The sequence below is a fragment of the Triturus cristatus genome, chromosome 7 (genome assembly GCF_964204655.1).
Source record: "Triturus cristatus chromosome 7, aTriCri1.1, whole genome shotgun sequence".
In the NCBI taxonomy this organism is placed as follows: domain Eukaryota; kingdom Metazoa; phylum Chordata; class Amphibia; order Caudata; family Salamandridae; genus Triturus; species Triturus cristatus.
This window is the reverse complement of record NC_140590.1, coordinates 1,196,811,819-1,196,839,627: the sequence shown is the minus strand read 5'-3', so window position 1 is coordinate 1,196,839,627 and position 27,809 is coordinate 1,196,811,819. Positions and strand designations below refer to the sequence as shown.

At 53.0% G+C, this 27,809-nt stretch overlaps 1 protein-coding gene across 3 annotated transcripts in view; it reads left to right on the top strand.

The window, feature by feature from the left end:
- LOC146811589 (uncharacterized) overlaps window positions 1-27,432 on the top strand; it is a 256,867-nt gene extending 229,435 nt beyond the window's left edge. For all 3 annotated transcript variants that reach the window (XM_085618574.1, XM_085618575.1, XM_085618576.1), the window contains one exon: window positions 27,117-27,432. In XM_085618574.1, the coding sequence (XP_085474700.1) occupies window positions 27,117-27,232 (116 nt within the window). In that variant the 3' untranslated portion in view covers window positions 27,233-27,432. The remainder of the gene's footprint in view (window positions 1-27,116) is intronic.
- Window positions 27,433-27,809: the final 377 nt, after the last annotated feature.

The window sequence follows — 27,809 nt, the reverse complement described above, 5'->3', positions numbered from 1 at the left end:
GCCCAATGTTATCCAATGGGGGATAGGGGGCCCCCGGTTGGTGGCTGCTGACTAGCCGGCCACCTGGGTGTGAGAGCAAAGCTCCTGGACTTTCACTCAGGGCAAATGGGGAAACAAAGTAGCACCAAAGGTGCACCCTCAGTGGAACTAGGTCGGCGGGGTGCAGGGTGCTGTTTCAACATCGGTCGCATTGCTGATGCCAATGGGGAACCTCCAGTTTGCAAAGGCACTGCAGGTTTGGGGAGGAAGGTCGTCTGGGTGCGATCACCACTTCGAGAGGTGAGTTAAGTTAGGGGTTGGTTAGGCACTGTCGGTTTGGGCACACAAGGCTGTGGGGTGTCGGGTGCAGGGGTGCCTTTTGGGGTCGGATCTTCTTACCAGTTCCTGGTCGCTGTTGGGGGGACCTTCTGGATTTAGGCTGCAGGCGTCAGCTGGAGGGTTGAGGCAGGTCAGGGGTTGCCGGATCTTGGGTTAGGATCGCCGGGGTGACCTCCTCGTGGTGTTTGCCCTCTCGAGCTCGGGCCGTGGACGGCGGGTGCGGATTCGTGGTTTCCGGCCAAGGCCAGAGGTTGCAGATGGGGACAGGTGTTCACAGGAGACAAAGTCTTTGAGGTTGAAGGCAGGCAGGTCCTCCAGGGTTTCAGAGGTTTCTGGCTGCAGGACACACCAGGATTTCAAAGGAGCAGGTTTGAGGGGGGAGACAGGCCGGTAGGGCTGGGGCCAAGTCAGTGGGCGTCTTCCTCTTGTTAGCTTCTGCATGGCTGTTCGGTCCTTCTTGTAGTTTCTTCTTGTCTGAGGAAGCAAGGTTCAGGGGTGCCCCTAAATACTAGATTTAGTTGCGTTACAGGTAGGTTAAAGTTAGGGACCAATGGGTCCCTTCCTTGGGGTGGGTGCACCCCCTATTATGGCATCCTCCAGTGGGAGGGGGGCATGAGCCTGTCCATGGTTGGCTGAGTCCCTCCATCTGCAAGATGGCGTGGACTGAGAGTTGTGCTTCACCTCACCTCCACCACCTGAGGGGTGGAGTTGACAGAGGTGGGCACACCTCTTCCTCGCTTGTTTTTCCCGCAGGTTCTCCCGCCCAAAGTGGGGGTCAATACCAGTGGGGACCAGTTGCTGAGAGCAGCAAGTTGCCTGGGGAAGCTCACAAAGGTGGCAAGCCTTTGAAGCTTCCCTTTTGTGAACCCTGCCCATCCTGGGGGAGGAGGCTTGGCATCTCGTCCCAGGATGTGCATTGTTTCAGGCCCCAGAGAGCAGCAGGCTCTCGACCCAGGGGTCCAGAAACATGCCTGGAGGTGGCAGCTGTAAGCAACCACTCAGCCTGGACACTAGTGGTAGGTTAGTTTTCAGGGGGCATCTCTTAGATGCCCTCTGTGTGCATTTTTCACTAAATCCCACACTGGCTTCAGTGTGGGTTTAATGTGCTGAGAAGCTTGATACCATTATGGTGCTGTGGAGTTCGTAATGACAAACTCCCAGCACCATATACCCTTAATGGCAGCACTGCACTTAAAATGTCTAAGAATGGACTTAGACACTGTAGGGGTATGGCGCTCATGCACCTGTACCCTCACCATTGTTGTAGTGCACCCAGCTAGATGGGTGATTGACCTATGCCAGGGCAGTGGGTTGTAGGCATGGCACACAGAGATGTGTGCCACGTTGACTCTTTACTTTGTTCTGCACCAAAACACGCAGCCAGCAAAGGCAGTGTGCGAGTGTAATGGTACAGGACCTCTAAGGGTGGCACAATATGTGCTGCAGCCCTTGGAGGACTTCTCTGGTCACAGTGCCCTGGGCACCTATGGTACCATTTACCAGGGGCTGACCTGTGGCCAGAGATGCCAATTGGGTTTAGGCTTCAATGCAGTTTTAGGGAAAGAACATAGGCCCTGGGTACCTGATTAGCAGGAGCTCAGGGCACACTCAGTCAAAGCACATCAGCAATTCAGCAAAAAGTAGGGGCAACCGTGCAGAAAGAGGGCACCTTCTCTCACTCTCTCTCCCACCTGTGGTTTGCTCTCTTCCTCATACCCTACTTTCCCCATCTCCCACAACCACCAGTCCCCCACCTGCTCCTCCTTTGCCTCTAACCCCTGTGGTCCTTTTTTATGCTTTTGCGCAAAACAATCTTCATTTTTTTACTTTACCAAGTAGTGTCTGCCATTTAGGAGCTATACATAAATATAAAAGAAAATGGGGTGCGTGTCATTCGCAGGCATGCACATGTAAGTCTACTGCGGTTCAACCCTAGCGCTGGGATGCCTCCGGGTAGCCATGCGCTTTATAAATGCTACTTCATTCATTCATTGTGATTGTGCTTTCTAGCGGAATGATGCAAACATTGCTCCATTTTTCTACTTTTTGTTTATTTATTGATGCTGTACAGTATCGGAAAAGTATTTTGCTCCATTGAAGGGCAGTATTGTGTAAAGCCGTCTGGCCAAAAGGTCCCAGAGCCAAGACATTTTGGCTTTGCCAAGGCTTATTGTACATGTTATCCTCAGTCATTGACATATACTTTCGCTCACTCAGTGTAGTTGAAAGAGCTGCACTCTTTTTCATATAAGCTGAGTCATACTTATTGAAGGAAGGGCTGTAGGGCCTATTCACAAATTGTATTTTGTTTAGGTTTAGTAGTACTACGATAGTACTTCTAAAGTATTACAAAATAAAATTCACAAACATACGAGTGTTAATCTCCACCTCTCCTATCTCTTCTATGGGGAGATCCTCACACATATAAGTTTACTTCTTACTAGTAAATGTGAGAGGGGCCGGGGAGTTGCTGGAAAGAGGGGCCCATTCTACTAAATGGGGGGGAGGTTTAGAGAGGAGTAATGAGGAATTTAGGAAGGGGTTTTTGGAGGGACATGCATCCATCCACAAAATAAAAGTCCACTCCTATTCACAAAACATTACTTTTAAAGTTACTACAGCCACTAAGTGATCCAAAACAGTAGTCACTTACTCCAGCTCACAGCTGATGTAAGTCCAGCAGCACACATGGCCAACCAGTGGTACTGCAAAATAATCCCATTGAAAATAACAGAAGTTTGGACATTAAATAAAACATAGGATATAATAAATTTATTTAATATAGTTAACACATGAATAAATATAATGTGATGTTAAAACATCTCAAAATAAAACTATTATTTAATTATATAATATTTTAGCAAACTTTTTTGAATTTACAAATTAATGTACCATGGTGTTGTATGGCGACTGGGATCACACGGACTACAAGGTGTCATCTTTCAAAGGAGGTTCTTTTTATTCGATCCAATCACAATAGGTTGAAAGGCACGAGGAGTAAAGAAAGGTGAGTAAGGAAAAACAAATGTCCCATCAGTGTCCTCTTCTCCTTGACACCGTCGGGTCGTCTGCCTCTTGTCAATATTTCGGGGCGGGATAGGAAAAAACAAAACAAGCACTAGGGTTAGTGTGATACTCTGGGGTTTTAACGAGAGAAAAAGGGAGGGGAACGTGAGCGAGGAGTCACTGCGGCCACAGGGCGTGAGGGGAGCGGGGAAAAACAGTCACCGGAGGGGGAGTGGAATCAGTTGAAAAACGCTGGCACTGTCAGGCCGAGTCTGTTGGTGTCCAAGCCTGACCGGTTGGTCTTCGGACCTCCGCCCCCTCCCAAATCCCCGTACTCGAAAGCGCACCCGTTCAAGCCACGTCCCTCCAGGGCCGTGGCGGGGTGCAGCATCCTCTGGTTGGCCACCTGGCTTCTCGTACGGCTGTTCCGCGGGTCCTCTTGTCTGCTTGGGTTCCTTCGGCATCTCTTCACAGGATCTCCAAACGTCCACTTCCTCCTTCCGGGGTCTGCCTACTCCTTCCGGATGCCGACTCTTATCTAATTCGTCGGATGGTAGCACCGATCCCCCAAGGGGCGAGATCCATACAGGTAGAGCTGGAATTAAAGGGCCAGCTGAAATGCTCACCTGAATCCCGACGCGAACCTCCGCGTCCAGGAGCTGGAAGGGAAAAGAGCGCAAGAGTCAGTGGCCAGAGAGAATCCGTGAGTACTGGAGGCAGAGTCCGACACATTCGTTTTGATTAAAATAGGTTCAAATTACCTCTATACATCACACTTTATTATTAATGCATAATACTGACCCCACCCCACCACCTACACAGACCACAAAGCAGGAAACGCACACCACCACGGCTGTCTCCCAGGACCCCCACGAACAATACATGGAATTTAAACGCCGTGTGTTGGGTTGCCAGGTGGAGTTGGTGGACCAGCTGCGGGTGGGTTTTGAGCTCGTGGCAGCCAAACTCGATGCCATACGTGGGTGTTGGAGTCCCATCAGGAACCACGTACAGTCCCTAACGGACACCCCCTGTCCGCACCATGCTCACCGACAATCCTTGGCTGACCTAGCTGGGGCCATTACTCGGATAAAGGAACTGTCTAGTCTGACAGGCACCAGCGAAAACAGCACAGAGTTGGCACAGATGCGGAGGACAATGGAGACCATGGAGCAGATGCAGACTGGAAGTATGGCTGCCACGGCTGAACACCAGCGAGATGTAGCTGGGATCTTCCATGCCCTGCAGTTCCTCATCTTGCCATTGCTGCCACTGAGCCAGTCCCAGATAACTGCAGTGGGAACTTTGACACACACATCTCCGACCCCTGATGTGTCAGTGGCACACAGTGATGCAGCCCCATCACCTTCGCACCCTGATGTGTCCGTGGCACCTAGTGATGCAGCCATTCCACCGCCACACACACCGGACACAGAAGAAGTATCAGAGAAGTAAGATGTGGATGATAATTACTGTGTGAGGAAGGAGGTAATAGCATCCATCACCGCCAGATGGCCTGTCCCTACCTGGTTTCTGCCCTATGCATCATGCCCTAGGACAACAACTTCCACTGGCCCCAGAACACTCTGCGATATCCACCCGGCCCCGACATGAACTGCCACATCTTCACTGCTTGACAATTACACAGCAATCCTGCTGCCGACTGCACTCCCTCTTCCAAATCACTTTTCAATCCCCAAAGGACTCTGGTTGGCCCACCACTGGGCTTCCATGTTATGTGGGCTTGGATGGCCATTGTTGGACAGGCCACATGAAGGGCTTGCTCCCTCCCCGCATGACAGGGCCCAAGCCCCGGACCCCCAGGTGTTACCCACAAGAGCAACCCGCACCCCGTCTCCCGACGGAACTCCTGCCCCCGGACATCCATGTATCATGGGGCCGAACCACTACCGGCTCCCCCGGCCGGATCAGCCGCCATCTTGGACACTGCACCACGAGGCCGCGTGGCCTCAGCTCGACCCTAACCCTGGGCCTGGCCAGGCCCCGACATCCCGGCACCACCATCCACCCAGGAGGTGAACGGACCACTTGGCAGGTCAATGGGAGAAAGAACTGTCGATGGCTCTCCCCCGCCAGGTGCCGATCGCCCTCCAGCTCCCCCAGGCGCTGGCTCCACCCCCCTGCTGGGTGTCTGGACTCCCTCATCCCGGACCTTCCGACCTCCAAGCGCGAGGGTCCGGACATCAAAGGGCGCCAGACCTATAACTAGGGCAGCTCCAGAGCAGGAAGGCAGTTGTATCCTGGAGTCGAGAGACACCGAGAGAACTCAGCCTTGACGGACTACCGGCGCTGCCGTAGCCCTGCCTTGTGAACTATCGTCCTGCCTGCTGGCGCTGCCGCGGCCTTCTGCATCTTCCGTCCTCGTCGGGACCTGCTGGCGCTGCCGCGGACCGTGTAACGACCACCTTCATCGGGAGCTGCTGGCGCTGCCGCGGACCGTGTAACGACCACCTTCATCGGGACCTGCTGGCGCTGCCGCGGACCGTGTAACGACCACCTTCACCGGGACCTGCTGGCGCTGCCGCGGCCCGTCCCAAGCTAGAACATCGAGCTCGAGGATTGTGAGCTATCCATCAGACCATCTCAGCTACCAGATTGGTAACCAGACTGTCCCGCTACCCCCTTTCCCAAACCAAGAGACTAGAATCGAGGGGACCCCTGAGTCCAGACCCCCTTGTACCATTCCACCGTACCTTAAGAAATCGCTTATAAAGAACGTTAAATCCTATCCTTGTGTGGTGTATATCTGTGGGGGGGGGGAAGTTACGCATCTGTACGATCGCTGGAGACGGCTCTCCCCGGAGACCTCTCCCCTTGTCCTCGGCCGACCCTCCCGGTCCGTCTAACATTGGTGGCCAGCGGCGCGATCCGAATCAACGCGTAATCGTACAGAGAGTAGCTCACCCCACGACAAAACCACGATGTCAACCAAAGAGAGCGGATCCACCGAGAAATTCCAGATGGATAAATTGGAAGAGTACAGCCATCGTGAATTGAAACAATTCTGCATGGAACTAGGCATTGCTACCACCGGCCTGAGTACCAAAGACGATTTTAAGCACGCCATTGAGTCGTGGGCAGAAACCGGGGTCGCCAGATCCCCAGACCGAAACGGTGCAGCATCAGAGAGGAACGCCACGGCTCCCGAGGAGCGAGGAACGGGCCTCTCGCAGGAAGAGATCCAAGAAAGGGAAAAAAACAGACTACATGAGTTAGAAATGGCACGACTCAAAATGGACGGTGAACTAAAATTAGCCGAGCAAAAACTGAACCTAGAACATCTGCGGCTCCGAGAAGAACGGGAAGAAAAACAGAGGCAGAGAGAGCTCGAAGAAAAGAGATTAGCATACGAACACGAGCGCAAACTGGCAGAAATAGAACTACGGAAGCAGAACAAAGAACCGGAGGTGCCCGAGCGACCGCGCACCCCGGGAGCGACGGAAAAGAAAGTCCACATCCCCAAGGATGTCGTCCGAGAGTATGTCCGAGAGGACGACATACAACAGTGGTTCAAGGCCTACGAGATCGCCATGACCTCCCACCGGATCGATCGAAGTGACTGGGGAGCCGGCCTATGGGGGAGGTTCGTCAACGAAGGCCGCGATGCCCTACTACAGCTCCCAGACCATCCAATGTCATCCTATGACCACATGAAGGCTGCCCTCCTCACCCGATATGGGCTCACACCCGAAATGTACCGCCAGAGGTTTCGGGACTGCACCCGGATCCCGGGTACAACTTGGGTGGAATATGTCAACTATTTCAGCCGAGCCTTCGAGGGTTGGATCAAGGGAAGCCACGTAACGACCTACGAGCAACTTTTTAATCTCATGGTGTGGGAGCATCTATCTACCAACTGCTTCGTCGAGCTCAGGCAGCACCTCCTCGACAGTAAATTGACTGACCCACGGCAACTCGCCGCCGAAGCTGACCGGTGGGAAAGCACCCGAGTGGGCCGGAGAGGGCCACACGAGCAGAACCGGAACAACCAAGGTCAGCACCGTCCCCGAGGAGGAGGCCAGGGGCGAGGGAGAGACACCGTCCCGGCCGCTCCCACTGCCAGCACCCCGCCCCCGGCCAGCCGGGGGAACCCCCCGATGCGCCCGGGGTTCCGAGCCAACGTCATGTGTCACCGATGCCAGCGAGTCGGCCACTACGCCAATGACCCGAACTGTCCACAGAACCAAACTCCAAAACCCCGCCAGGTAGCTGCCGCCGCCCTGGGGGGAGAACAAATCTCCGAAGAACAAGAAGAATACGAGCAGGCACAACAAGAGTGGGAACCGGCCGCCATGGTTCTAGCGTGCCTAGGGGGAAAAGACATGGTCCCGCAGGCCCCCCTACCCGCCAACACCAGAAAATATAGCCAGTGGGTGAACATTAATGGGCGCCGGGCCGAAGCCCTACGTGACACAGGGGCCAGTGTGACGGCCGTCCGCTGTCACCTGGTAAAACCAGAGCAGATCCTGCCGAACATTCTCTGCCCCGTCCGCTCAGCCGACAATTCCGAGAGTCTATGTCGGATGGCCTGCGTCCCCTTCGAATGGGGAGGGGTCTCCGGCATGTTGAAGGTGACGGTCCGGGATGATGCCCCCGTGGACTGTCTCCTGGGGAATGATCTTGAGAGTTCCCCGTGGGCCGCCGTCGAAAGAAGAGAGCACCTGGGGATGCTGGGCCTCCCGGACTTGGCGTGCGTAACCACCCGGTCCATGGCCGCCCGTGCCATCCCCCGACCAGAAGAACCAGAATGGCCTGCACCTCCTCCCCCGATCGCTCCAGTAGAGGACACCGACTATACCGACCCCCCAGAGCAAACCCCCGAAGGGGTCGCCCAGCCCCAGGATCTTCCCGGCCTGGCTCAGTAGCGTCAAGAGGGGGGGCCCACCCAGGAACAGTTCCGCCAAGAGCAGAAGACCTGTGCCTCCCTCGAGGGACTCCGCCAGCAAGCCATCGCCCAGAGCGCAGGGGACACCACCGGAGCCCATTGGATCTATTGGGATAACGACCTGCTATACAGTGAACAGAGAATCGCGGAGTTGGGGGCCAGTCGGGTGCTGGTGGTGCCCCTCCGTTTCAGAGACTTCCTGTTGAATTTGGCCCACGATGTCCCTCTGGCTGGACACCTGGGCCAGGACAAAACCTACAGTCGCCTGGTGACCCACTTTTTCTGGCCGAGGATGCGAAACGACGTCCTCAACCACTGCCGGTCCTGCCCCACGTGCCAGGCCAGCGGGAAGAGCGGCCGCAAGCTCAAAGCACCTCTGCAACCCTTCCCAGTTGTCACCACCCCGTTCGAGAGGGTGGGGATAGACATTGTGGGGCCCCTGGACCCCCGCACAACACAAGGACATCGGTTCATCCTGGTGCTGGTGGACCACGCCACCCGCTACCCTGAGGCTGTGCCCCTGCGAACTGTAACAGCTCCGGTGGTCGGCCGGGCCTTAATGGGGATCTTCTCCCGGGTGGGCTTCCCCCGAGAAGTCGTCAGCGACCGAGGCACAAACTTTATTTCGAAATATATGAAGTCCCTCTGGCAACAGTGCGGGGTCACCTACCGATTCACGACCCCCTATCATCCTCAAGGAAACGGACTAGTTGAGCGATTCAACCGCACGCTCAAGGGAATGATTGGGGGATTGGAAGAGCCCCTCCGTCGCCAGTGGGATGTACTACTTCCGTGCCTCCTCTTCGCCTATCGAAGTTCCCCAGAAGTCCCTCGGTTTTAGCCCTTTCGAACTCTTGTACGGGCACCCTGTGCGAGGGCCCCTCAGCCTAGTCAAAGAAGGTTGGGAGATGGCCCCCCTAAAGACCCCTCCAGACGTCTTCAAGTACCTCCTGGCACTACGCAATCAGACCCGGCGATTCAGGGAAATGGCAAAAGCGAATCTTGAGGCCAGTCAGGAGGACATGAAAAAATGGTACGATCAAAATGCCTCCTCCGTCGAATTCGAACCTGGTCAACAAGTGTGGGTGATGTCCCCCACCGAACCATGTGCCTTGCAGGACAAGTGGACGGGGCCCTTCAAAGTGGTCGAACGCAAGAGCCCCGTCACCTATCTCGTCGATATGGAGTCTCCCTGGAACCCCCTCCGGGTCCTCCACACCAACAGACTCAAACCCCACTTTGTGCGCTCGGAACTCAGCCTCCTGATGGCTACAGACAGTGGGGCGGAAGAAGACTCCGAACCTCTCCCTGATCTCCTGAAGACTCGGGAGAAAGATGGTTCCGTGGACGGGGTCCGGCTCTCCGGGGCCCTCACCCCAGAGCAGCGCCAAGGCTGCCGGGACCTCCTGCTGCAGTTTGCTACTTTGTTTTCCCTCACCCCAGGGGTCACCCCCTGGTGCTTGCACGACGTGGACACTGGGGACAGTCCCCCCTATCAGACACCGGGCATACCGCGTACCAGATCGGGTGCGGGCCTGCATCCACGAGGAAGTGTCCAAGATGCTCACGCTCGGGGTCATCGAGCCCTCGGACAGCCCCTGGGCCAGCCCGGTCGTGCTGGTCCCCAAAGCTGCTGCCCCCGGCACCACTCCTGAACTCCGATTCTGCGTCGACTATCGGGGCTTGAATGCTGTCACCAGGACCGACGCCCATCCCATCCCCCGAGCGGATGAATTGATCGACCGCATGGGGGCTGCCCGCTACCTCAGCATCTTCGACCTGACAGCGGGCTACTGGCAGATCGGTCTCACACCCCGAGCCCAAGAACGGTCCGCCTTTTCTACCCCCGATGGCCACTACCACTTCAAGGTCATGCCCTTCGGCATGAAGAATGCCCCAGCTACTTTACAGCGACTAGTGAACCAGGTCTTGGCGGGGCTCGAAGAGTTCAGCGCCGCCTACCTGGACGATATCGCTGTGTACAGCCGCCACTGGTCCGACCACCTCCACCACCTCCGAGAGGTCCTGCAGGCCCTCCAGCGGGCCGGCCTCACAATCAAGGCCGGCAAGTGCCAAATTGGTCAGGGGTCCGTGACCTACCTCGGACACCAGGTGGGCAGCGGTCTGGTGGCCCCTCTGCAACTCAAAATCGCTGCCATCCAGTCCTGGCAACCCCCAGTCACGCAGACCGAGGTCCGAGCCTTCTTGGGACTCACCGGCTACTACCGGCGGTTCGTGAGGGACTATGGCAGCATTGTGGGGCCCCTCACGGGTCTCACGTCCAAAAACCACCCGAAGAAGATTAACTGGACCCCCGACTGTCAAGCGGCCTTCGAGAAGCTGAAAGCCGCCCTGTGCACTGCCCCTGTGCTCCAGGCCCCCGATTACAGTCGGGAATTCATTGTGCAAACGGACGCCTCCGACCACGGCATCGGGGCGGTTCTCTCCCAGCTGAACCCCGAGGGTCTTGACCAGCCGGTGGCCTTCATCAGCAGACGCCTCCTGGCCCGAGAACAGCGCTGGAGCACAATCGAGAGGGAGGCCTTCGCAGTGGTGTGGGCCCTCAAAAAGCTCCGGCCCTATCTCTTCGGTACCCACTTCCGGGTGCAAACCGATCATCGACCCCTGCAGTGGCTAATGCAGATGCGGGGGGAAAACCCAAAACTATTGCGCTGGTCCATCTCCCTGCAGGGGATGGACTTCACTGTGGAACATCGACCGGGCCAAGACCACGCCAACGCAGATGGCCTGTCACGCTTTTTCCGCCTCGACGAGGAGAGTCCCCAAGAGGATGGGTGACTCTCCCCGCCTTCAGCTGGGGGGGGACGCATGTTGGACAGGCCACATGAAGGGCTTGCTCCCTCCCCGCATGACAGGGCCCAAGCCCCGGACCCCCAGGTGTTACCCACAAGAGCAACCCGCACCCCGTCTCCCGACGGAACTCCTGCCCCCGGACATCCATGTATCATGGGGCCGAACCACTACCGGCTCCACCGGCCGGATCAGCCGCCATCTTGGACACTGCACCACGAGGCCGCGTGGCCTCAGCTCGACCCTAACCCTGGCCAGGCCCCGACATCCCGGCACCACCATCCACCCAGGAGGTGAACGGACCACTTGGCAGGTCAATGGGAGAAAGAACTGTCGATGGCTCTCCCCCGCCAGGTGCCGATCGCCCTCCAGCTCCCCCAGGTGCTGGCTCCACCCCCCTGCTGGGTGTCTGGACTCCCTCATCCCGGACCTTCCGACCTCCAAGCGCGAGGGTCCGGACATCAAAGGGCGCCAGACCTATAACTAGGGCAGCTCCAGAGCAGGAAGGCAGTTGTATCCTGGAGTCGAGAGACACCGAGAGAACTCAGCCTTGACGGACTACCGGCGCTGCCGTAGCCCTGCCTTGTGAACTATCGTCCTGCCTGCTGGCGCTGCCGCGGCCTTCTGCATCTTCCGTCCTTGTCGGGACCTGCTGCCGCGGACCGTGTAACGACCACCTTCATCGGGACCTGCTGGCGCTGCCGCGGACCGTGTAACGACCACCTTCATCGGGACCTGCTGGCGCTGCCGCGGACCGTGTAACGACCACCTTCACCGGGACCTGCTGGCGCTGCCGCGGCCCGTCCCAAGCTAGAACATCGAGCTCGAGGATTGTGAGCTATCCATCAGACCATCTCAGCTACCAGATTGGTAACCAGACTGTCCCGCTACCCCCTTTCCCAAACCAAGAGACTAGAATCGAGGGGACCCCTGAGTCCAGACCTCCTTGTACCATTCCACCGTACCTTAAGAAATCGCTTATAAAGAACGTTAAATCCTATCCTTGTGTGGTGTATATCTGTGGGGGGGGGAAGTTACGCATCTGTACGATCGCTGGAGACGGCTCTCCCCGGAGACCTCTCCCCTTGTCCTCGGCCGACCCTCCCGGTCCGTCTAACAGCCATGTACAGCTCCGTCAGTCACCAGAATGTGAATAAAACATTCGAAATCACACAGATGTGTCATGACTATGTTGGTCACTCGCGTATGAAAGTATCTTGGGATGTAGGGACAATGATTGCACAAGAAGGTACACCCTGGTGAATGGCATCAATGTGCATGTTTATCCCTGAGACACATGGCCAATTGGATGACTGTGAAGGTGAGTACTAGCTGTGTCCCCATTGCACATTAACAACAATCTCACAACCCCTCAATGTAGGCACACGTCCATTTATTGAATAGGGTGGTGTGTAGGAATGACCAAATCAGTAGCAGGCAATGCGTGGTGTCCTACATCACATGTGATAACAGAACTTCACATCGCATACCTACTCACACACATCTGTGTGGACACATTCTGTTATGATTTGACATTGCTCCACATGGTCAGAGGTTGGACACCATACTCACATTGCTGAAGACACGTAAGTGCACCGGTCTGCCAGCAACTATCCCAAAACAATGTCTGGCTCACAGAGGTTGAGCTGTCAAAAGGGACCCATCCGGAGGAGCCTAGCGCGCAACCAAGATGGCCGCGTAGGTGCGAGGCTCCCGAGGACCTCCGCGACCTCCTGCATAAATCCTGACCATATCCTGTCCTAGACGAGGGGACTGTGTTCGTGAGACCGAGCTGAGGTGCCACCCGTTTTCCGTTTCCAAATCGGACCTCGGACACCGGCGGGAGCATCGATTGAGGTTTGCGGCCTTCTCCACGCCGGCCCCCCGGATTGGAGTTGTGGGGCTATCCGGAGACAAAGTGAACAGCGGCGGCGGGCGAGGCTGGGCGATTCGCGTACCCCGCACTTTCACTTTCGCTTTCGCGCCCTCCTTGCTGCCAAGCGAGGTAGGGTCGCGAGGCGGCGTGCGGTGGTGTGGCTTCATCGGGGTGCCCTGCCGGCCCGCCAGCTGTGATCCGCCCTTCGGAGCTGTGGTCGCCCTCCCCCGGAGCCCGTGAACTGGTTTGTCAGCCCCTTTCAAGGAGATTGGCACGATTTGGGGACTGGAGCCATGTCCACGAAACAAGATGGCGACCGGGCAAAGGTGAAATCGACCCGCCGTGGCGCAGCCCCTCAGTCTAACAGCATGGACCGCTACACCCTCCAGAAGGGATCTCCAGAGGCGCCGCGTAGGTCCCCTGTTGGCCCGACTGATGCTCCTGCTCTGCCCGCGGATCTGACCCTCCGGGACGTCATGGGCGCCATCGCCGAGATGAAGGCCTCAGTGGACCAGCGCTTTGACACTCTGGCGCAAAAGATTGACTCTGTCCTCGTGGATGTGGGCCTGGTGAGGGCCGATCTGTCCAAGACGAATGACCGGGTCGACTCTTTGGCCCACACCACCTCGGGCCTCACAACGGACGTGGCGGCCCTCCAAAAGGAGGTGCGCCGACTGGGCCAGGCGAGCGCCCTGATGGATCGTCGACTGGAAGATTCCGAGGGTCGGGCCCGGAGGAATAATGTTCGCATTGTCGGGGTGCCGGAGGGACGTGAGGAGGAGGAGGCGGCGGATCTGTTTGTGGAGGACCTGATCCTCACCCGTCTCCAGCCCCGGGGGCTGAGTAAACTCTTCGCAGTGGAACGTGCCCACAGGGTCCCCGGAGGGAGACCTAAGATTGGAGTCCCTCCGAGGCCTCTCATTGCCCGGATCTTCAACTTTCGGGACAGAGACGCTATCCTGCAGACTTCTAGGCAACAAGGACCGGTCAGACTCGACAATATGGACGTAAACTTCTATCCTGATTTTACTCCGGCGGTCCAGAAGCAGAGACTGAGTTTTCTCGGAGTCAAACGTCGCCTACGGGACCTGAACCTCAAGTATGCGATGCTTTTTCCAGCGAAGTTGAGGGTAGAGGTGGATGGCCGCACGCAGTTTTTTGATCGTCCCGAGGCGGCCGGGGACTGGTTGGACACTTTGCCCGGGGATCGGGGCCGGGGGGGTGGGGGGGGCGCGGTGGGTGGGGAGGGCTTGCCGGATCAGGACTGAGGGACTAATAGTAGGCCTTGCTCTGGACAACATTATTGTCATCATTGACTGATTGTGTAAGTTCCCCTCCCGTGGAGGTCGTACGGGGTCTCTTGGGGGCTTTCCCTCCTCCTCTGGGGGACTAGTTAGTGTTTTCATCTATGGGGCGACAGGCACACTGCACTTTGGGGGGGCTGTTTGGGCTCATGCAGGGGTGCAGGGAGGGGGGAGTTCTGTTGGGACGGGTGGGTTGGGGTGGGGTGTTGTTCGTTTTTACCGCAAGGCAAACCCTTTACTGTATTGGTGTTTTTGAGGTGCTCTCGGGGGGACGAATGATGGCTTCTGTATGTGATGGGGGGCAGGGACTTGACTTTGTTGTCTTGGAACGTTAATGGACTGGGGGATAGGATTAAGCGAGGTGTGGTCCTGCAGTATCTGAAACGAATTTCGCCAGATGTGGTCTTTCTGCAGGAGACACACCTTATTGGTAATTCCTTTTGTGCCATGAATCGGCGTGGCTATCGTTTGGTGGCCCACTCGGGCTTCACGTCTGGCTCGCGGGGGGTGGGCATCATGGTTAAGAACTCGCTCCCGCTGGAAATAGATGAGGTGCGCCATGATGAGAGGGGACGCTACACTGCCTTGGTGGGGAGAATGGAGGGCAAAGTGGTTGTCTTTGTTTCAGTGTATGTCCCACCGGGGCTACAGTCTACCACTTTTGCGGACCTGGGGCGCCTCCTCCTTGACCTTCCGGGGGGGCTTCTGGTGGTTGGGGGGGATTTCAATGCGGTGGTTTCTGGGACTATGGATCGTCACCCCCCTAGGGACCTCCCCCGGGCGCAGGCGTGGCTGTCCGGCCTCTTAGATACATTGGGATTGGTGGACTGCTGGCGCTTAAAACATCCCACGCAGCTGCAATACACCTTCCATTCGGGTGCCCATGGTAGCCTCTCGCGGCTTGATCATATCCTTGTCCCTGCGGCCTATGCTGGGAGGGTGGGAGAGGTGCGCCATCTGGCGCGGGGTATTTCAGATCACTCCCCGCTCCTGTTGCACTTTGGTGTCCTCCCGAGGGGGGAGGGCAGGGTAGCTCCAATCAATGCCTGGTACCTGCGCGACCCCACCATTCGTGCTGACCTGATTAAATCCTTGCAGCGGTATTTTGAGGAGAATGTGGGGTCTGTCCCTTCGGCTATCTCCCTTTGGGAGGCCTTCAAGACAGTTATTAGGGGGGAGGCCCTCTCCTTCATATCCCATGCCCGGAGGCGCGAGCAGGAGGAGGTGACCCGAGTGGAGGCCGAAATTACTGAATTAGAGGGTGATTTGGGGAGTGGGGTGACGGATGCTGCACTGCATGTTCTACACCTTAAGCAAGCGGCCTATAGGGCCCTCGTCACGGAGGCAGCCAGGGGCCTCAGTAGAGAGCAACAGGGGCGACTGTATGATGTGGGTGATAAGGCTGGTAAATTGATTGCGTGGTTGGATAAAAAGGAGAGAGCGAGTCGTGTGGTCCCGCTGATTGAGAGGATGGATGGTGTACGTGTCACCGAGCCAGAAGACATTGTCTCTTGCTTCGCGGATTATTTCCGCGAGGTGTATTCCCCGGTCTCTCCCTGCTCGGAGGCGGATTCCCATGCCCTGCTTCGAGAGATCGCGCTGCCCTCCCTTTCGGTGGAGGACAGGGAGTCGTTGGATGCTGCTCCTACCTCGGACGAAATTGCCCTCGCTATACGCTCGGTCGCATCTGGCAAGGCCATGGGCCCGAACGGCATCCCTATCGAGTTGTATAAGCTGCGACCGGACGTACTGGCACCCCCACCTCCGCGCGATGTTCCTGGCGGCCCACTCGCGGGGCTCCCTCCCGCCGGACCAACGTCTGGCTACAATCGTGGTGATCCACAAGGAGGGGAAACCCCGAGACCGGGTTACCTCCTATCGGCCTATCTCGCTCCTGAATGCGGAGCCCAAAATCCTTGCCAAGGTGCTCGCCAACCGGCTGGTCGGCGTGGTAGGCGATTTGGTCCACCAAGACCAGTCTGGCTTTATCCCCCATCGCAACACGGCCCTCAATCTGCGGCGCTTGCACGGGGTGCTCGCGCGTGTTCCGTTTGTGCGGGAGCCGGCCATCTTGGCGTCCTTAGATGCCACCATGGCGTTTGACACGCTCGAATGGCCATACATTTGGGCGATGCTGGCGAAATTTGGATTTGGACCGGGATTCATCAGCTGGGTCAAATTGTTGTACTCGGGCCCGTTAGCGCAGGTGGTAGTGAATGGGCGAGTCTCGGCCCCGTTCGCGCTGGGACGGGGCACGCGACAGGGTTGCCCCTTGTCGCCGCTCCTGTTTGCATTGGCCTTGGAACCCCTGGCGGAGTGGCTGCGGTGGCACCCTTCCATCCGTGGTCTCCGTTGGACCCCCGAGTATGAGGACCGCGTGTCCCTCTACGCTGACGATATCCTTTTGTACCTAGCCTCCCCGCGCAAATCACTGATTGACCTGGTTGATGTCCTGCGCTCCTTTGGCCGTAACTCAGGCCTTGTCATCAACTGGGCTAAATCATGTGTCTATGTGCTTTCCGGGGAGGCTCCCGTCCTCCCGCGGGGATGTCCGATCCAGATTGCCTCGCAGGGGTTTCGGTACCTGGGTGTCTGTATCACGCTGGACCCGGAGGCCCGCTACGAGCGACACTTGCTTCCCCCCCTCCAGCGCTTGAAGGAGGACGTCGCGCGCTGGCGGCGCCTGCCGCTTTCGCCGCTCGGCCGGGCGGCATTGTTTAAGATGATGTCGTTGCCGCGCTTCCTGTACGCTCTCCAGAACACTATGGACCTAGTCCCGGCGCGCTACTTCCGTGAGGTGGAGAGTCTACAGCGCCGCCTGTTCTGGGACGGGAGGCCGCGTATAGCCCTGGTGAAGTTGACGCTCCCGTGGTATGACGGGGGGATTGCCCTCCCGGACATTAAGTGGTATTACTGGGCCTCCCAGCTAGCTGCAATTAATCACGGTCCTCTATGGGCCCGCCTTGAACCCGGCATTTGAAATGGACAAGATGCTCCTGCCCGGTGGCGACTACAATCGAGCACTCTACTCTGGCGCGCCGGATCCCCGCTTGACGGGGCCCACGCGTGTCATGGTGCGGGTGTGGCACGCGGCCAATGCAGCTATGGGGTGGAAGGACCGTTTGACCCGGGCGTCGCCGTTGTATGCGCCTCAGCGGTTGGGCTCCCTGTGGACCTCGAAGGGCTTCGAGAAGTGGGACACGATTGGCATCAGTAAAGTGGGGGACCTCTGGACGAGAGGGGGATTTAAAACATTCGAGACGCTGCAGACGGAGTTTCAGCTGCAGGGCAGTGAATACTTTCGGTACTTGCAGGTCCGTCATGCGCTGGGCTCCGTCTTCCCAGACGTCGCCTCCATCCCGGAGTCTTCCCCCCTGGAGGATAGAGTGCTGGATGGCCACGTTCCGGATAGCACGATCTCCCTCATTTACAAAAAATTGATTAATGACCGCTCGGGCCTGCTGACCGGCCTCCGCGAGGCTTGGGTTGCCGACGGGCTGGAGTTGGACGACGAAGACTGGATTTCCGCGGTGGCCTCTCCGAAGGAGGTGGCCATACCGGCTCGCCTTCGCTTCGTCCAGCTTAAGATACTCCACCGGGTTTACATGACGGGGCCAAGGCTTCTGCGTATGGGTTATGCTGAGGATGGGTTGTGTAAGCGTGGGTGTGGTGCTTTGGCGACTTTTTTGCATATTTTGTGGGAATGCCCGAAGGTGGAGCGATTCTGGCGTGGTGTGCATGAGGTCCTGCGTCTGGTTACGCATGTCGCGCTGTTGCCTGAAGCGAGGAGATGCTTGCTGAATGTGTGGGAACCAACTGATTACTCGGTTCCGCAGACGCGATGGGTGACTCTGGGATATATGATAGCTAAGCGTGACATCGCTCAACTGTGGGGATCCCAGCGGCCCCCGGCGGTGTCGGCCTGGAAAGAACATATGGATTGGTGCATGTTCCGAGAAAAGGTGGTGTATGTGGCGAGGGGCAAGCCTGGGGCGTGGGTGAAAATATGGGGCCCCTGGAACGCCTACCGCGGGGGTATCTGCGAGCCACCACTGCTGCCTGCTGCCTCACCGGCTCCGTCCCCCTAGTTGACCCCCTCCCCCAGCCCCGGGCACAGAGTTCCCCCAGTCCTGGACTTGTTTCCCTTCCCCCTCTTTAGATTCCTGTGGATGGTCGGGGTCCCTCATTTGAGGAGCACGTGTGGTTACCTTCGATTGCGGGTTGCCTTGCGGGTGTGGTTTTTCTATGTTGTTGTGTTTGTATAAAATGAAACCGTATTGTGGGCTTAGAGTCATGTGGCCCACGTCGTTGATGCCTCCTGATTTACTTCTCTGCAACGCCAAGTGCCCTTTTGTAAGTTTGTCAGGTGCTCCTGTCACTCTAGCGGCCGGCCGGAAGGTTGTAGGCCCATACTTGTATATACTTGAGATTGCAATAAACGGTTTCAAAAAAAAAAAAAAAAAAAAGGGACCCATCCCCATTGTACATGCTTCAGTCAGACCCTCTCTGTGTAGGGACGATGCTCATTGTGGCACACGAGTGGTCAATCTAATCAACACTCATCACAGTTCGACACCAGTGAAGTTGCGTAGACTTTATAGGCATGTGTGTGTCAGTACAGACAAGGAAACTGCCACAACATGCAGGGACATGCTTAAGACACTTACACGCAGCATGGGAACATGTCGAGGTGCAGGAAATGGGGAGGCAGAAATGAGCACCAATCATTACGGATGGCAACGGTCTCAGCCCACCTTGCCTTGCTGGTCGAGTCATGTGTTTGGTGTCTGCCCATTGCCCTGTGTGAGGGGGCACGACTTGCAGCCCATGGGGTCTGCATAGTGCTCTGCCACCGGACTGCGCCGACTGTCTGCTCTGCTGACAGTGATCAGGTGAAAGGGTCCGACAAGGTCATATGTCGTGCTACATTGCCATGTGTGTGCTCTCCCCCCAGCAGTGTGTCCGAATTGGTAACGTTGCCAAACGACGCTGTGCTGCTCCGACCATGGAACTGCATCACCTCGCACAGGTGTGTACACACGCGTAGTTACACGCACATGCATTCAGAGTCCAGACGAAGGCAGACATGTCCTCTGTTGTTGCGGATATGTGAGCATTCCCCATGATGCTACAAGGTGTTGGGACCTGTGCTGTGGGTGACAATCCGATGTGGCTGTAGGAACGAAGTTACTCGTCCATGAATGCCAGCACAGCTTCATGTGCAATGTGTTCCAATAGTACGTGGTTGTCGGGTTCTAGGAACACCAGGGTGAGCCAATCCATTAACTGGTTCGGGCAGATGTGCTCAGTCCACGCTGTTTCCCCAATCCGCAACACAGCCCAATAGGGGAGCGCCTCGATGTGGTCACTGCACACAAGGAGCTGTGCAATCTCCCTTGCGCAACTGTCAGCACATGCGTCAAAGATCAGTGAATCCCATGCACGGCTATCCCAGTGACACTCCTGTTCGTGGGCCAACAGGGAGCGCACTGTCAGGTCATAATCCAATTCAGCTACCGTTGCGTTGGATAGGCAGACCTCTATGGGTCACTCGAATGCGCATGATCGACAGTGGAACCAGGGCTGGATGCAGGTGACGTAGGCAAGACGGAAACTCAGACTGAAACTGATTCGCAACACTGCAGCAGTGAGCCCAACAGATGTAGCATTTGTGCACTGTACAATTCCAAGTGAGAGGGGTTGTGCATGTGCCTGTGTGCCATTGCGTTTGTTGGGGTCGTAGCACGGGCACTCCTCAGCCGGTGGAAGTTTGGTGTACGATATGCCACAGCTCTGGGCAATGAGTCGTATGTGTGTACAACGTTTGGACGTATGGGTAGTTTTTAGCCAATGTGTCAAGGGCATCCCTTGCAGGTGTAGGTTGTGCAGTGACAAGTGTGTGTGGGGTGTTGGCACATTGGAGTTTCATTAGCGCAGTTCATAGTGTGGGAGTCGTCGGAGGCTGGTATGGTATCTCATGCAGGGTGTGCCAGCTGCATTCAGGACCAAGGTCTGGGGTTCGGTTGGCCTTCAGCCTTGTGTGTTGAGACAAAGGGGCTTTCATTCCTGATTTCAGTCTGGCTACTGCTTGCATTTCTTAAATGTGATGTGGACTTCGCGCTGACTTTGATGCCAGGCCTGTGATTTGGGGTGCACAGATTTTGAGACACGCAGCTGTTGGCACGTTTGCATGAGCCAAGGGCCCGATTGGCCTTGCGGTCCTTGTTCAGTCCCTCTTTCTTTCTCTCTCTCCCTGTCCTTTCAGTGCCCGACACACTTTCTTATATTGGATATTGTCTTGCAGGCTGTGAGTCACAGATTGTACAGGGATGCCCCGCCATGACTCTTCAAAATAGGATGTGACATTTTGTTTGGTCTTTCAATGGTGAAAGTATGAATCAGGGTTTCAGTGCTCACATGTATGTTGATTGTTGCAATTGTGTGACATCAGGCGTGTGCTTTTGTTCATGTTTTCCTGCCATTGATGTGCAGTGTCTTGGTCCGGGGGAGGTGTGGTGTGCCCGGGATGGGGCCCGTGGTGGTCCTGGGGGTGGTGAGTGTTGTGGCCCTCTTGGGTGTCTGGCACGCATGTTCAGTGGCTCCACGTCATCTGTTCTTCAGGTGTGGCTCTGGGCTGGGCTCCCTTTAGTGGTGCAGGCTGCCATCCGACTTTACACCAGGTCAGAGCAGGTGTTAATTTTCTGCTGCTAACGTGCTTTATCGCATGTTTCGTGGTCTTTACGCCGATCTGGCTGTTCGTTGAGATTGTTGTGGAGTGGTGGTGTAGTGGCTTTTTGCACGGGAATGCCTACTCTGCATCTCATTTGCGATAGTTGCCGGGGTCATCTGTGGCAATGTTTTTTGCGGCTGCTATCACAGGTGATGCTATGGGCTGTTAGCACCAGCTTGTGAGTGGGGTGATTAATTTATCGCGACTTTGGCTGCGATAAAGTGGCGTTAACTCGGCGATAGCTCCTTGAAAATATGCCCCTTAGTTAAATAAACCTTTTTACTTTTCCCTTTACGTTGCCATTGGGAGACTCTACTGAGATATTCTTGTGGTTCAATGATCTAGGGAAATAGATAGGTAAGAGGTGGAGCAGTAGGAGCACCAGCCCTACCTTTCTCTAAAATGACTAGCGTGGTATTCCAGTCTCTCCCGAGTCTGTTTCATACTATAGACTGGGGACCCTTGTCTGCATTTGTTCACTTTCTGATACCAATTCAAAAACACTGGCCATGTTCTGCATCTACTTTATTTTTAGGATCGTTCAATTCCTTTCAAAATTATTCACTCATTCCAAGTCAAAGGTACCACTATGAAGGAAAGTTTTTTTTTTTTTTCTCCAATCCTCATTAGTGAGCCCACCCACTGTCACTGGTGGTCCACAGCATGGGCAGGAGTCCCTTTCAGTAAGGTTTCGGTATGCTTAGATTTTCTACCACCATTATGTTTTCTTCCTTCATTTATAGAAAACAAAAAGGTATCTGTCATGGAGGGAGGTGAGAGTAAATGAAAAGTAGGGTAGAGGGTGGTGCCTTAGTCAATTTCTTCTAACTGATCTCATTGGAGGGAATGTATAATTCAATCACAGTCAAAGATACGCTTGCATTCGGTCAGTCTGTGGTTGTGCACCTGGAGAGACTAGCAAAGAAGACTATGTGACTGGATCAAAGAGCCTCTTTCTCAAACACATTCGTCCTTTAGGGATCTGTGCTTCGGGTCCTGGTGCTCCTGCCTGTCTACCCAGTCCGCACCCTATTCTCCAGACCCCACTTGCTCTGTAGCATTTATTACATGGACACCGTCTCTTTTGTGGGACTCCTTCCATCCCTATCTACTCTACCATTCTAAAATAGCACTGTCTTCTAACCAAACACTTTGCTGCACTTTTCGGCACATCGCATACAAAGAAGAAAGGCTAAAATCAGTAAACATGATCAGATATCACCTTCATTTAGTTCTGTATGCTTACACTATCTGGCCAGCATACCAGGTCCAGCACTGGGTTGTGCACCACCCCAGTAATTCTGTAGAAATCTCTCCCTTACTTTGGTACCTGGGGTTGTCATGTGGAGTCCCATCAAGCTCCTGTGCCCTCTGGTGTCTGAGTTAAGACTCTTCCCAGCACACAATGCACCATGTTCAGTGGAAGATAAACACCTCATTCTCTGATACCACAGAAGTCTTTTATATGTTAAATGGCAAAATCGAGCAAGCAGCACAAATATTCTAAGGGCCTGACTTAGAGTTTGCAAATGGGATAATCTGTCACAAATGAGGGATATTCTGTCTGCTGGATTACGAGTGCTTACGACAATAGTTATGGTGCACAAGATAGCCATCACATTTGTGATGGAGAATCCCATCTGCTAAAATCTAAACCAAGGGTAGGATGTGATTCTATAAGAAACTCTAGATAGACTACGAGGAGGTGCTTAGCTCATCTCTAGGTGAGAATGGAAGATGACCTTGAAGGTTTTTTTCGACATTGGGATATGGTAGAAAGCGGATTTTACTAAATCTGCAGTTCACTCCTGTCATCTTCAAAATGAGACTATGTATACTTGAACAGCCAGATCAAACCGTGCAAAGCACAACATCGAGATGCAAGATGGTATTATACACCTAAAATGCAAGTCAGTATTCAAAAATGCAAAGTCTTTGGTAGTAAGTTACTCAAGTATAAGACTATTGTATGAAAGGAAGACCAAATGCAGTCCGTTTGCCCCAGTGCATTATGGTAAATGCAGTGAATGATAACACTTACTTCAGTGACAGTCTTTAGTTTTTCACCCATGTTGGTGCAGCCAGTGCTGTGTATCTCTAGGCACGTGTTTCAAGGTAATTGTCCTTTTTAAGTAGATAGCAACACATCATTTTGGGGGTGCTGGAAATGCTGCCAATGTCTTCTCAGTTCTCTGTACCACTCACTGGGCACTGGCGCATCAAACAGAACTAGTCAGCTCATTAGCTCAAGGGAATCTTATCAAACAAAAAGAGGTTGAGAGCACACCGTCTCACATCCCAGCGCTCAGTTAGCTCCAGTGCATTATGGTAAATGCAATGCATGATAACACTTACTTTTGTGACATTCCTAGTTTTTCACCCTTGCTGGTGCAGCCAGTGCTGTGTTTCCCTAGGCATGTGTTTCAGGATAATTGTCTTTCAGTAAAGAGCAACACATTGTTTTGGGAGTGCTGGAAATGCTGTCTCAACTCTTCTCATGTCTCTGTACCATTCAGTTACTTACCTGGATACTGTAGCTCTCAAGTACTGTTATCTTTCATAGATTCGCATGCTTCAGTCATTTCATTTCATTCCACTTTATTCGATTAATTAAAATCATAAAAGTGCATCCCTGTCAGCTTCTGATTGGCTAGTGCTCGATATTCTGTGACATTGCAAGTATTATTTGAGTGTAGTTCAGCAGCTAAGAGGGTGGTTGGATTGTTGCCAACTGTAAATTCAAACTGGTCCTGGGTAACAACATATCTATTGATGTTTGACTATTCTGTACCACTGGGTAACCTTCACATAATTTGGATTGGAAAAGGTGTCAGGATACCAACTACTGTCCCTCTGTGAGATCCTGTGTCAGATATGTTCTAGAACTAAAATGCCTGCTGGTGCTGTGAATGGATAAAAAAGCTAGACTGCCACAAGTGCGAAGAACTGGCCTGAACTTAATTCCATGAACCACAAAGCCCAGCTGCTGTGAGCATTCCATGAGGATCTGCCACCAACTCTTCCTGCTGCCCGAAGGACGGTTTTTCAGATGAAAGTCCTATTTATATGTTAATTGCTGTCTCTTATGCTTTGGCTGGCCAAATATTTTTCAAGAATATATGCTTACATTTGTTATGCTTGACTCCATGATCCATTTTGGGTCCTCTTAACTACATACATATGTGAAATGCGTAATAATAACCATATCAAATTCAATTGTGGGTCTGATTCACAACTTTCTTTCCAGTGAGTCAGTGTATCCTACTCGCAAACAAAATCTGGAGTAATTCACACTAATTCACACGAAGTCAAGAGAAAGAAACCAATACTTCCATAAATTAATTGTGAATTTGACACATCTATCAATCAATCAGGATTTATAAAGTGTGACTAATCACCCGATAGGGTATCCAGGCGCTTGCAGGTCCCAGAGGCTTATTCGAACAGCCAAGTCTTCAGGGCCATTCGGAATCACGGAAGTGAAGAATAGTCTGGAGATGCATGGGGAGGCTGGTACAGGTCTTTGCTGCAATGTGGGAGATGGAGCGTCCTCCACTTCTGCTTCGTTAAATGCAGGGAGTATGGGCAAGTGAAAAGGCGGTATCGCGTAGTCTTCTCCGCGGTTGGTAGAAGTTCAGGCGGTGGTTAATGTAGGCGGGTCCTTGGATGTATAGAGCCTTGTGAGCTTTGGTCAGCAGCTTGAATCAGCATCTCTTCTGTACGGGCAACCAGTGGAGTTGCCTGACGTGGGGTGTGATGTGGGTTCGTCGGGGGAAGGACGAGAATGAATCCGACTACGACGTTCTGTATGGTCTGAACTCTCTGTAGTAGTTGTGCTGCGATTCCTACGTAAAGAGTGTTGCTGTAGGCCAGTCTGCTAATGATGAGGGCCTGTGTCATGGTACGTCTCGTGTGTAAGGGTAGCCTCTTAAATATCTTACATGGCATGCAGAGTAAGGAAGTAGGCAGAGGAGACTGCGTCGATCTGTGATTTCATGGTGAGCTAGTTGTCTCCGAGGCTTCTGGATGGTCGGATGGAGTGGGTCCGGAGTCTGATGGCCACCAGGAGGCGTTCCATATCGACTTTGCAATATCATCAAGGAAAGCATAGATTGAGGAATATTGATTTGCTATTGTAAGTACACATTTACATAAACTTGATGATATTGTGAAAGTTGAAATCTTGATATTGTTTCAGGTCGGTATTTTAAAGTCAGTTTTTTTGTATCGCATCTTTGAGACTGGTGATACTCGATCAAACATTGTCTCACGTAGGAAAACAAACCAGTTCAAAACAATATTCATTGTATGTTTTGCATGCCTGGTTACCCTATTCTTCCACCCCTATATTTTTCTTTCTAACAAGTAGGATAGCGTGTACGAGACTGTCAGATGTTTTCAAGTAGTCAACTGAAGTGATCGGTTTTAAAAACCTCACTAGGCCATTAGGAGGCTGACGTTAAAATAGGTCTTCAAAGCCAAGCAGACCTGAGCAAATCAACAGTCTAATGTTGATTATTAGTGATGCAAAACTGCTTAAAGAGAATTGTTTTTCCTGTACTCTGGATATCTCCCTTAACCCATACACCATATTTGGACCGCTTCTGCGTCCCGCCTTTCTTAATCTCTGTGCAAGGTACCGGCCCTCCTAATGAATATATGTCATAACACATGCATTACATTGCATGCCATTACAACGCGGTTGTTACAATGACCGCGTTGTTACATCGCATACGATTACATCGCAAGTCGTTACAACGACTTGCTGTAGGGGGTGCATTGGACTTAGGAATAGTATAATTTATTCCTACTCCAGTTTGTGCAACAGCAGGGAAGGTGTTGGATTGTGAATCCAAAACCTTCTGCCCCCTACAGTTGCCCCCTACAGTAAGTTGTTGCAACAACTTGGGATGTAATCGTATGCGATGTAACACGGTCGTTGCAATGACCGCGTTGTAATGGCATGCAAAGGTAACCATGTCTCCCCTCCAAACACAGATGCAGGTTGTGGCAATGGAAGGATCAAGTTCTCTCTAGCAATGCGTCAAAGGTTACAATTAAAATCCAGACTGGGCACAGTCCCTCAATTTTAGGTCTTCGTAGAGTTGAAGAAACCGGGGAGACCATCACAGCATGTTTTTGAACAGCATATACAAGAGCTGAGACTTGGGTGAGCGAAGGTGCATTTTTGAAGGAGGGTGAAATCCGTAGCCCAAAAGTCCCACATAAAGGGATGTAACACCCAGCATCATAACGTAGCCCCTGCCTCCCCCTTCCTACAGGACACCACATCCTAAATGGATTTTCTGTTCTTCTCAAGAACATTATATAGATGCAAAGTGAAAAGCATAACTAAGTGGTTTGCAAACGTTTGACTTCTGGGGACCCCTACATAATCATTACTGGAACCCAGTGACCCCCACTGAATCATTATTGGAATCCGGGGACCCCCACGAGTCATTACTGGAAGCCAGGGGACACCCGCCTAATCATTGTCGATGATTTGAACCGTAAAACAATACTCCAAAAATAGAGAAAAAGGCATTCAGCAAAGAAATACACAAATGATGGCACATTTAATTTAATCCGCAAACACACATAAAGAAAATCAAAATTAAATTTTAATAGAAAGGCTGGAGCTTTTCTAAATTCAATTGAGGACACTTATCATCCATACTCTATTCTGTATGATGTACCTGCACAGCTCGGATGAATCAATCAGATGATATTTTAATTTGGAACCTCCCATCTCAAATTTCTTCACATTTACAATGTATTTCAGAATGTTCAATTGTACATTTAGCTTCTTTATTTATATACACTTCATTAATCTGAGTCTGTTAATATTATATCATTTTCAAAGTAGTCGCGGACCCTCTAAGGAGGCTTCACGGACCCCCAGGGGTCCCCAGACCACAGTTTGGAAACCACTGGCATAGCTGAAATGTAAGGGGTCCCTCTGTTTTGCAGTGGCCCCATGAAATTGCCACAGGTCATAACCACTTAGGTCATCAGAAAGAACTGTTGTACATCAATATATGCAACTGCAACACCCTAATTTCCTACAGGTATATAAATCTATGATAAAGGCAAGTTTGCTGGTCTGATGTTGTGAATATACATAAAGTGAAAATATTAACGTCAATATTCTTATTTTTATCACAGCATCAGCACCAACCGGAGCAGCTAGTATGGTGGTATCTCAACAGCTCCCCGTCCTCTGGTTCATGATGTTGTGGCTTATACACAGACTTCAGCTGGGATCATTATTTAGCTGTTGAAGGAGAAACCAGTTTCGAATGGAACTTTCAGAGCCTGTGCTAGATCCTACCTCTTTGTGGTTTGCATTGGTGTTGACCTCCATCTTTCTTGGTGTACGAATCTATGAACTGACAGGAATCATTGTTGTCTTTTATTTACTGATGTGTTTAAGATCATCGTTAAAAGATGTAATTTCACAATAAATCGCACAAACTGTGAAGTACGTTTTTTAATACTTTCTTTAGATATAAAGTGCTCTCGGAAAAATCTTTTGCGACCCTTGAAGCCCATATAAAGCTTATGAAAGTACAGCTTGGCCTGTGCGTAATCTAAATTATACTCGCAATAGTAGAAACATTTACAACATTTTTTATTGTACAGTTTTGCATACTTTTTTGCTTGTGGGAAACTGGTTTGAATACAAACATCTTGCTTACATTGTAATCTTAAACTTGTCTCCTGTCAATATGTTACCTGATCTTTCCACACGCATTATGCCTCATGTGAAACTTTTGTACAAGATACAGGCAATCCTGATTTCACAATTTTGTGTAACTGTGTGCAAATTTCAAGAAATATTGCAGATAAAATGCACAC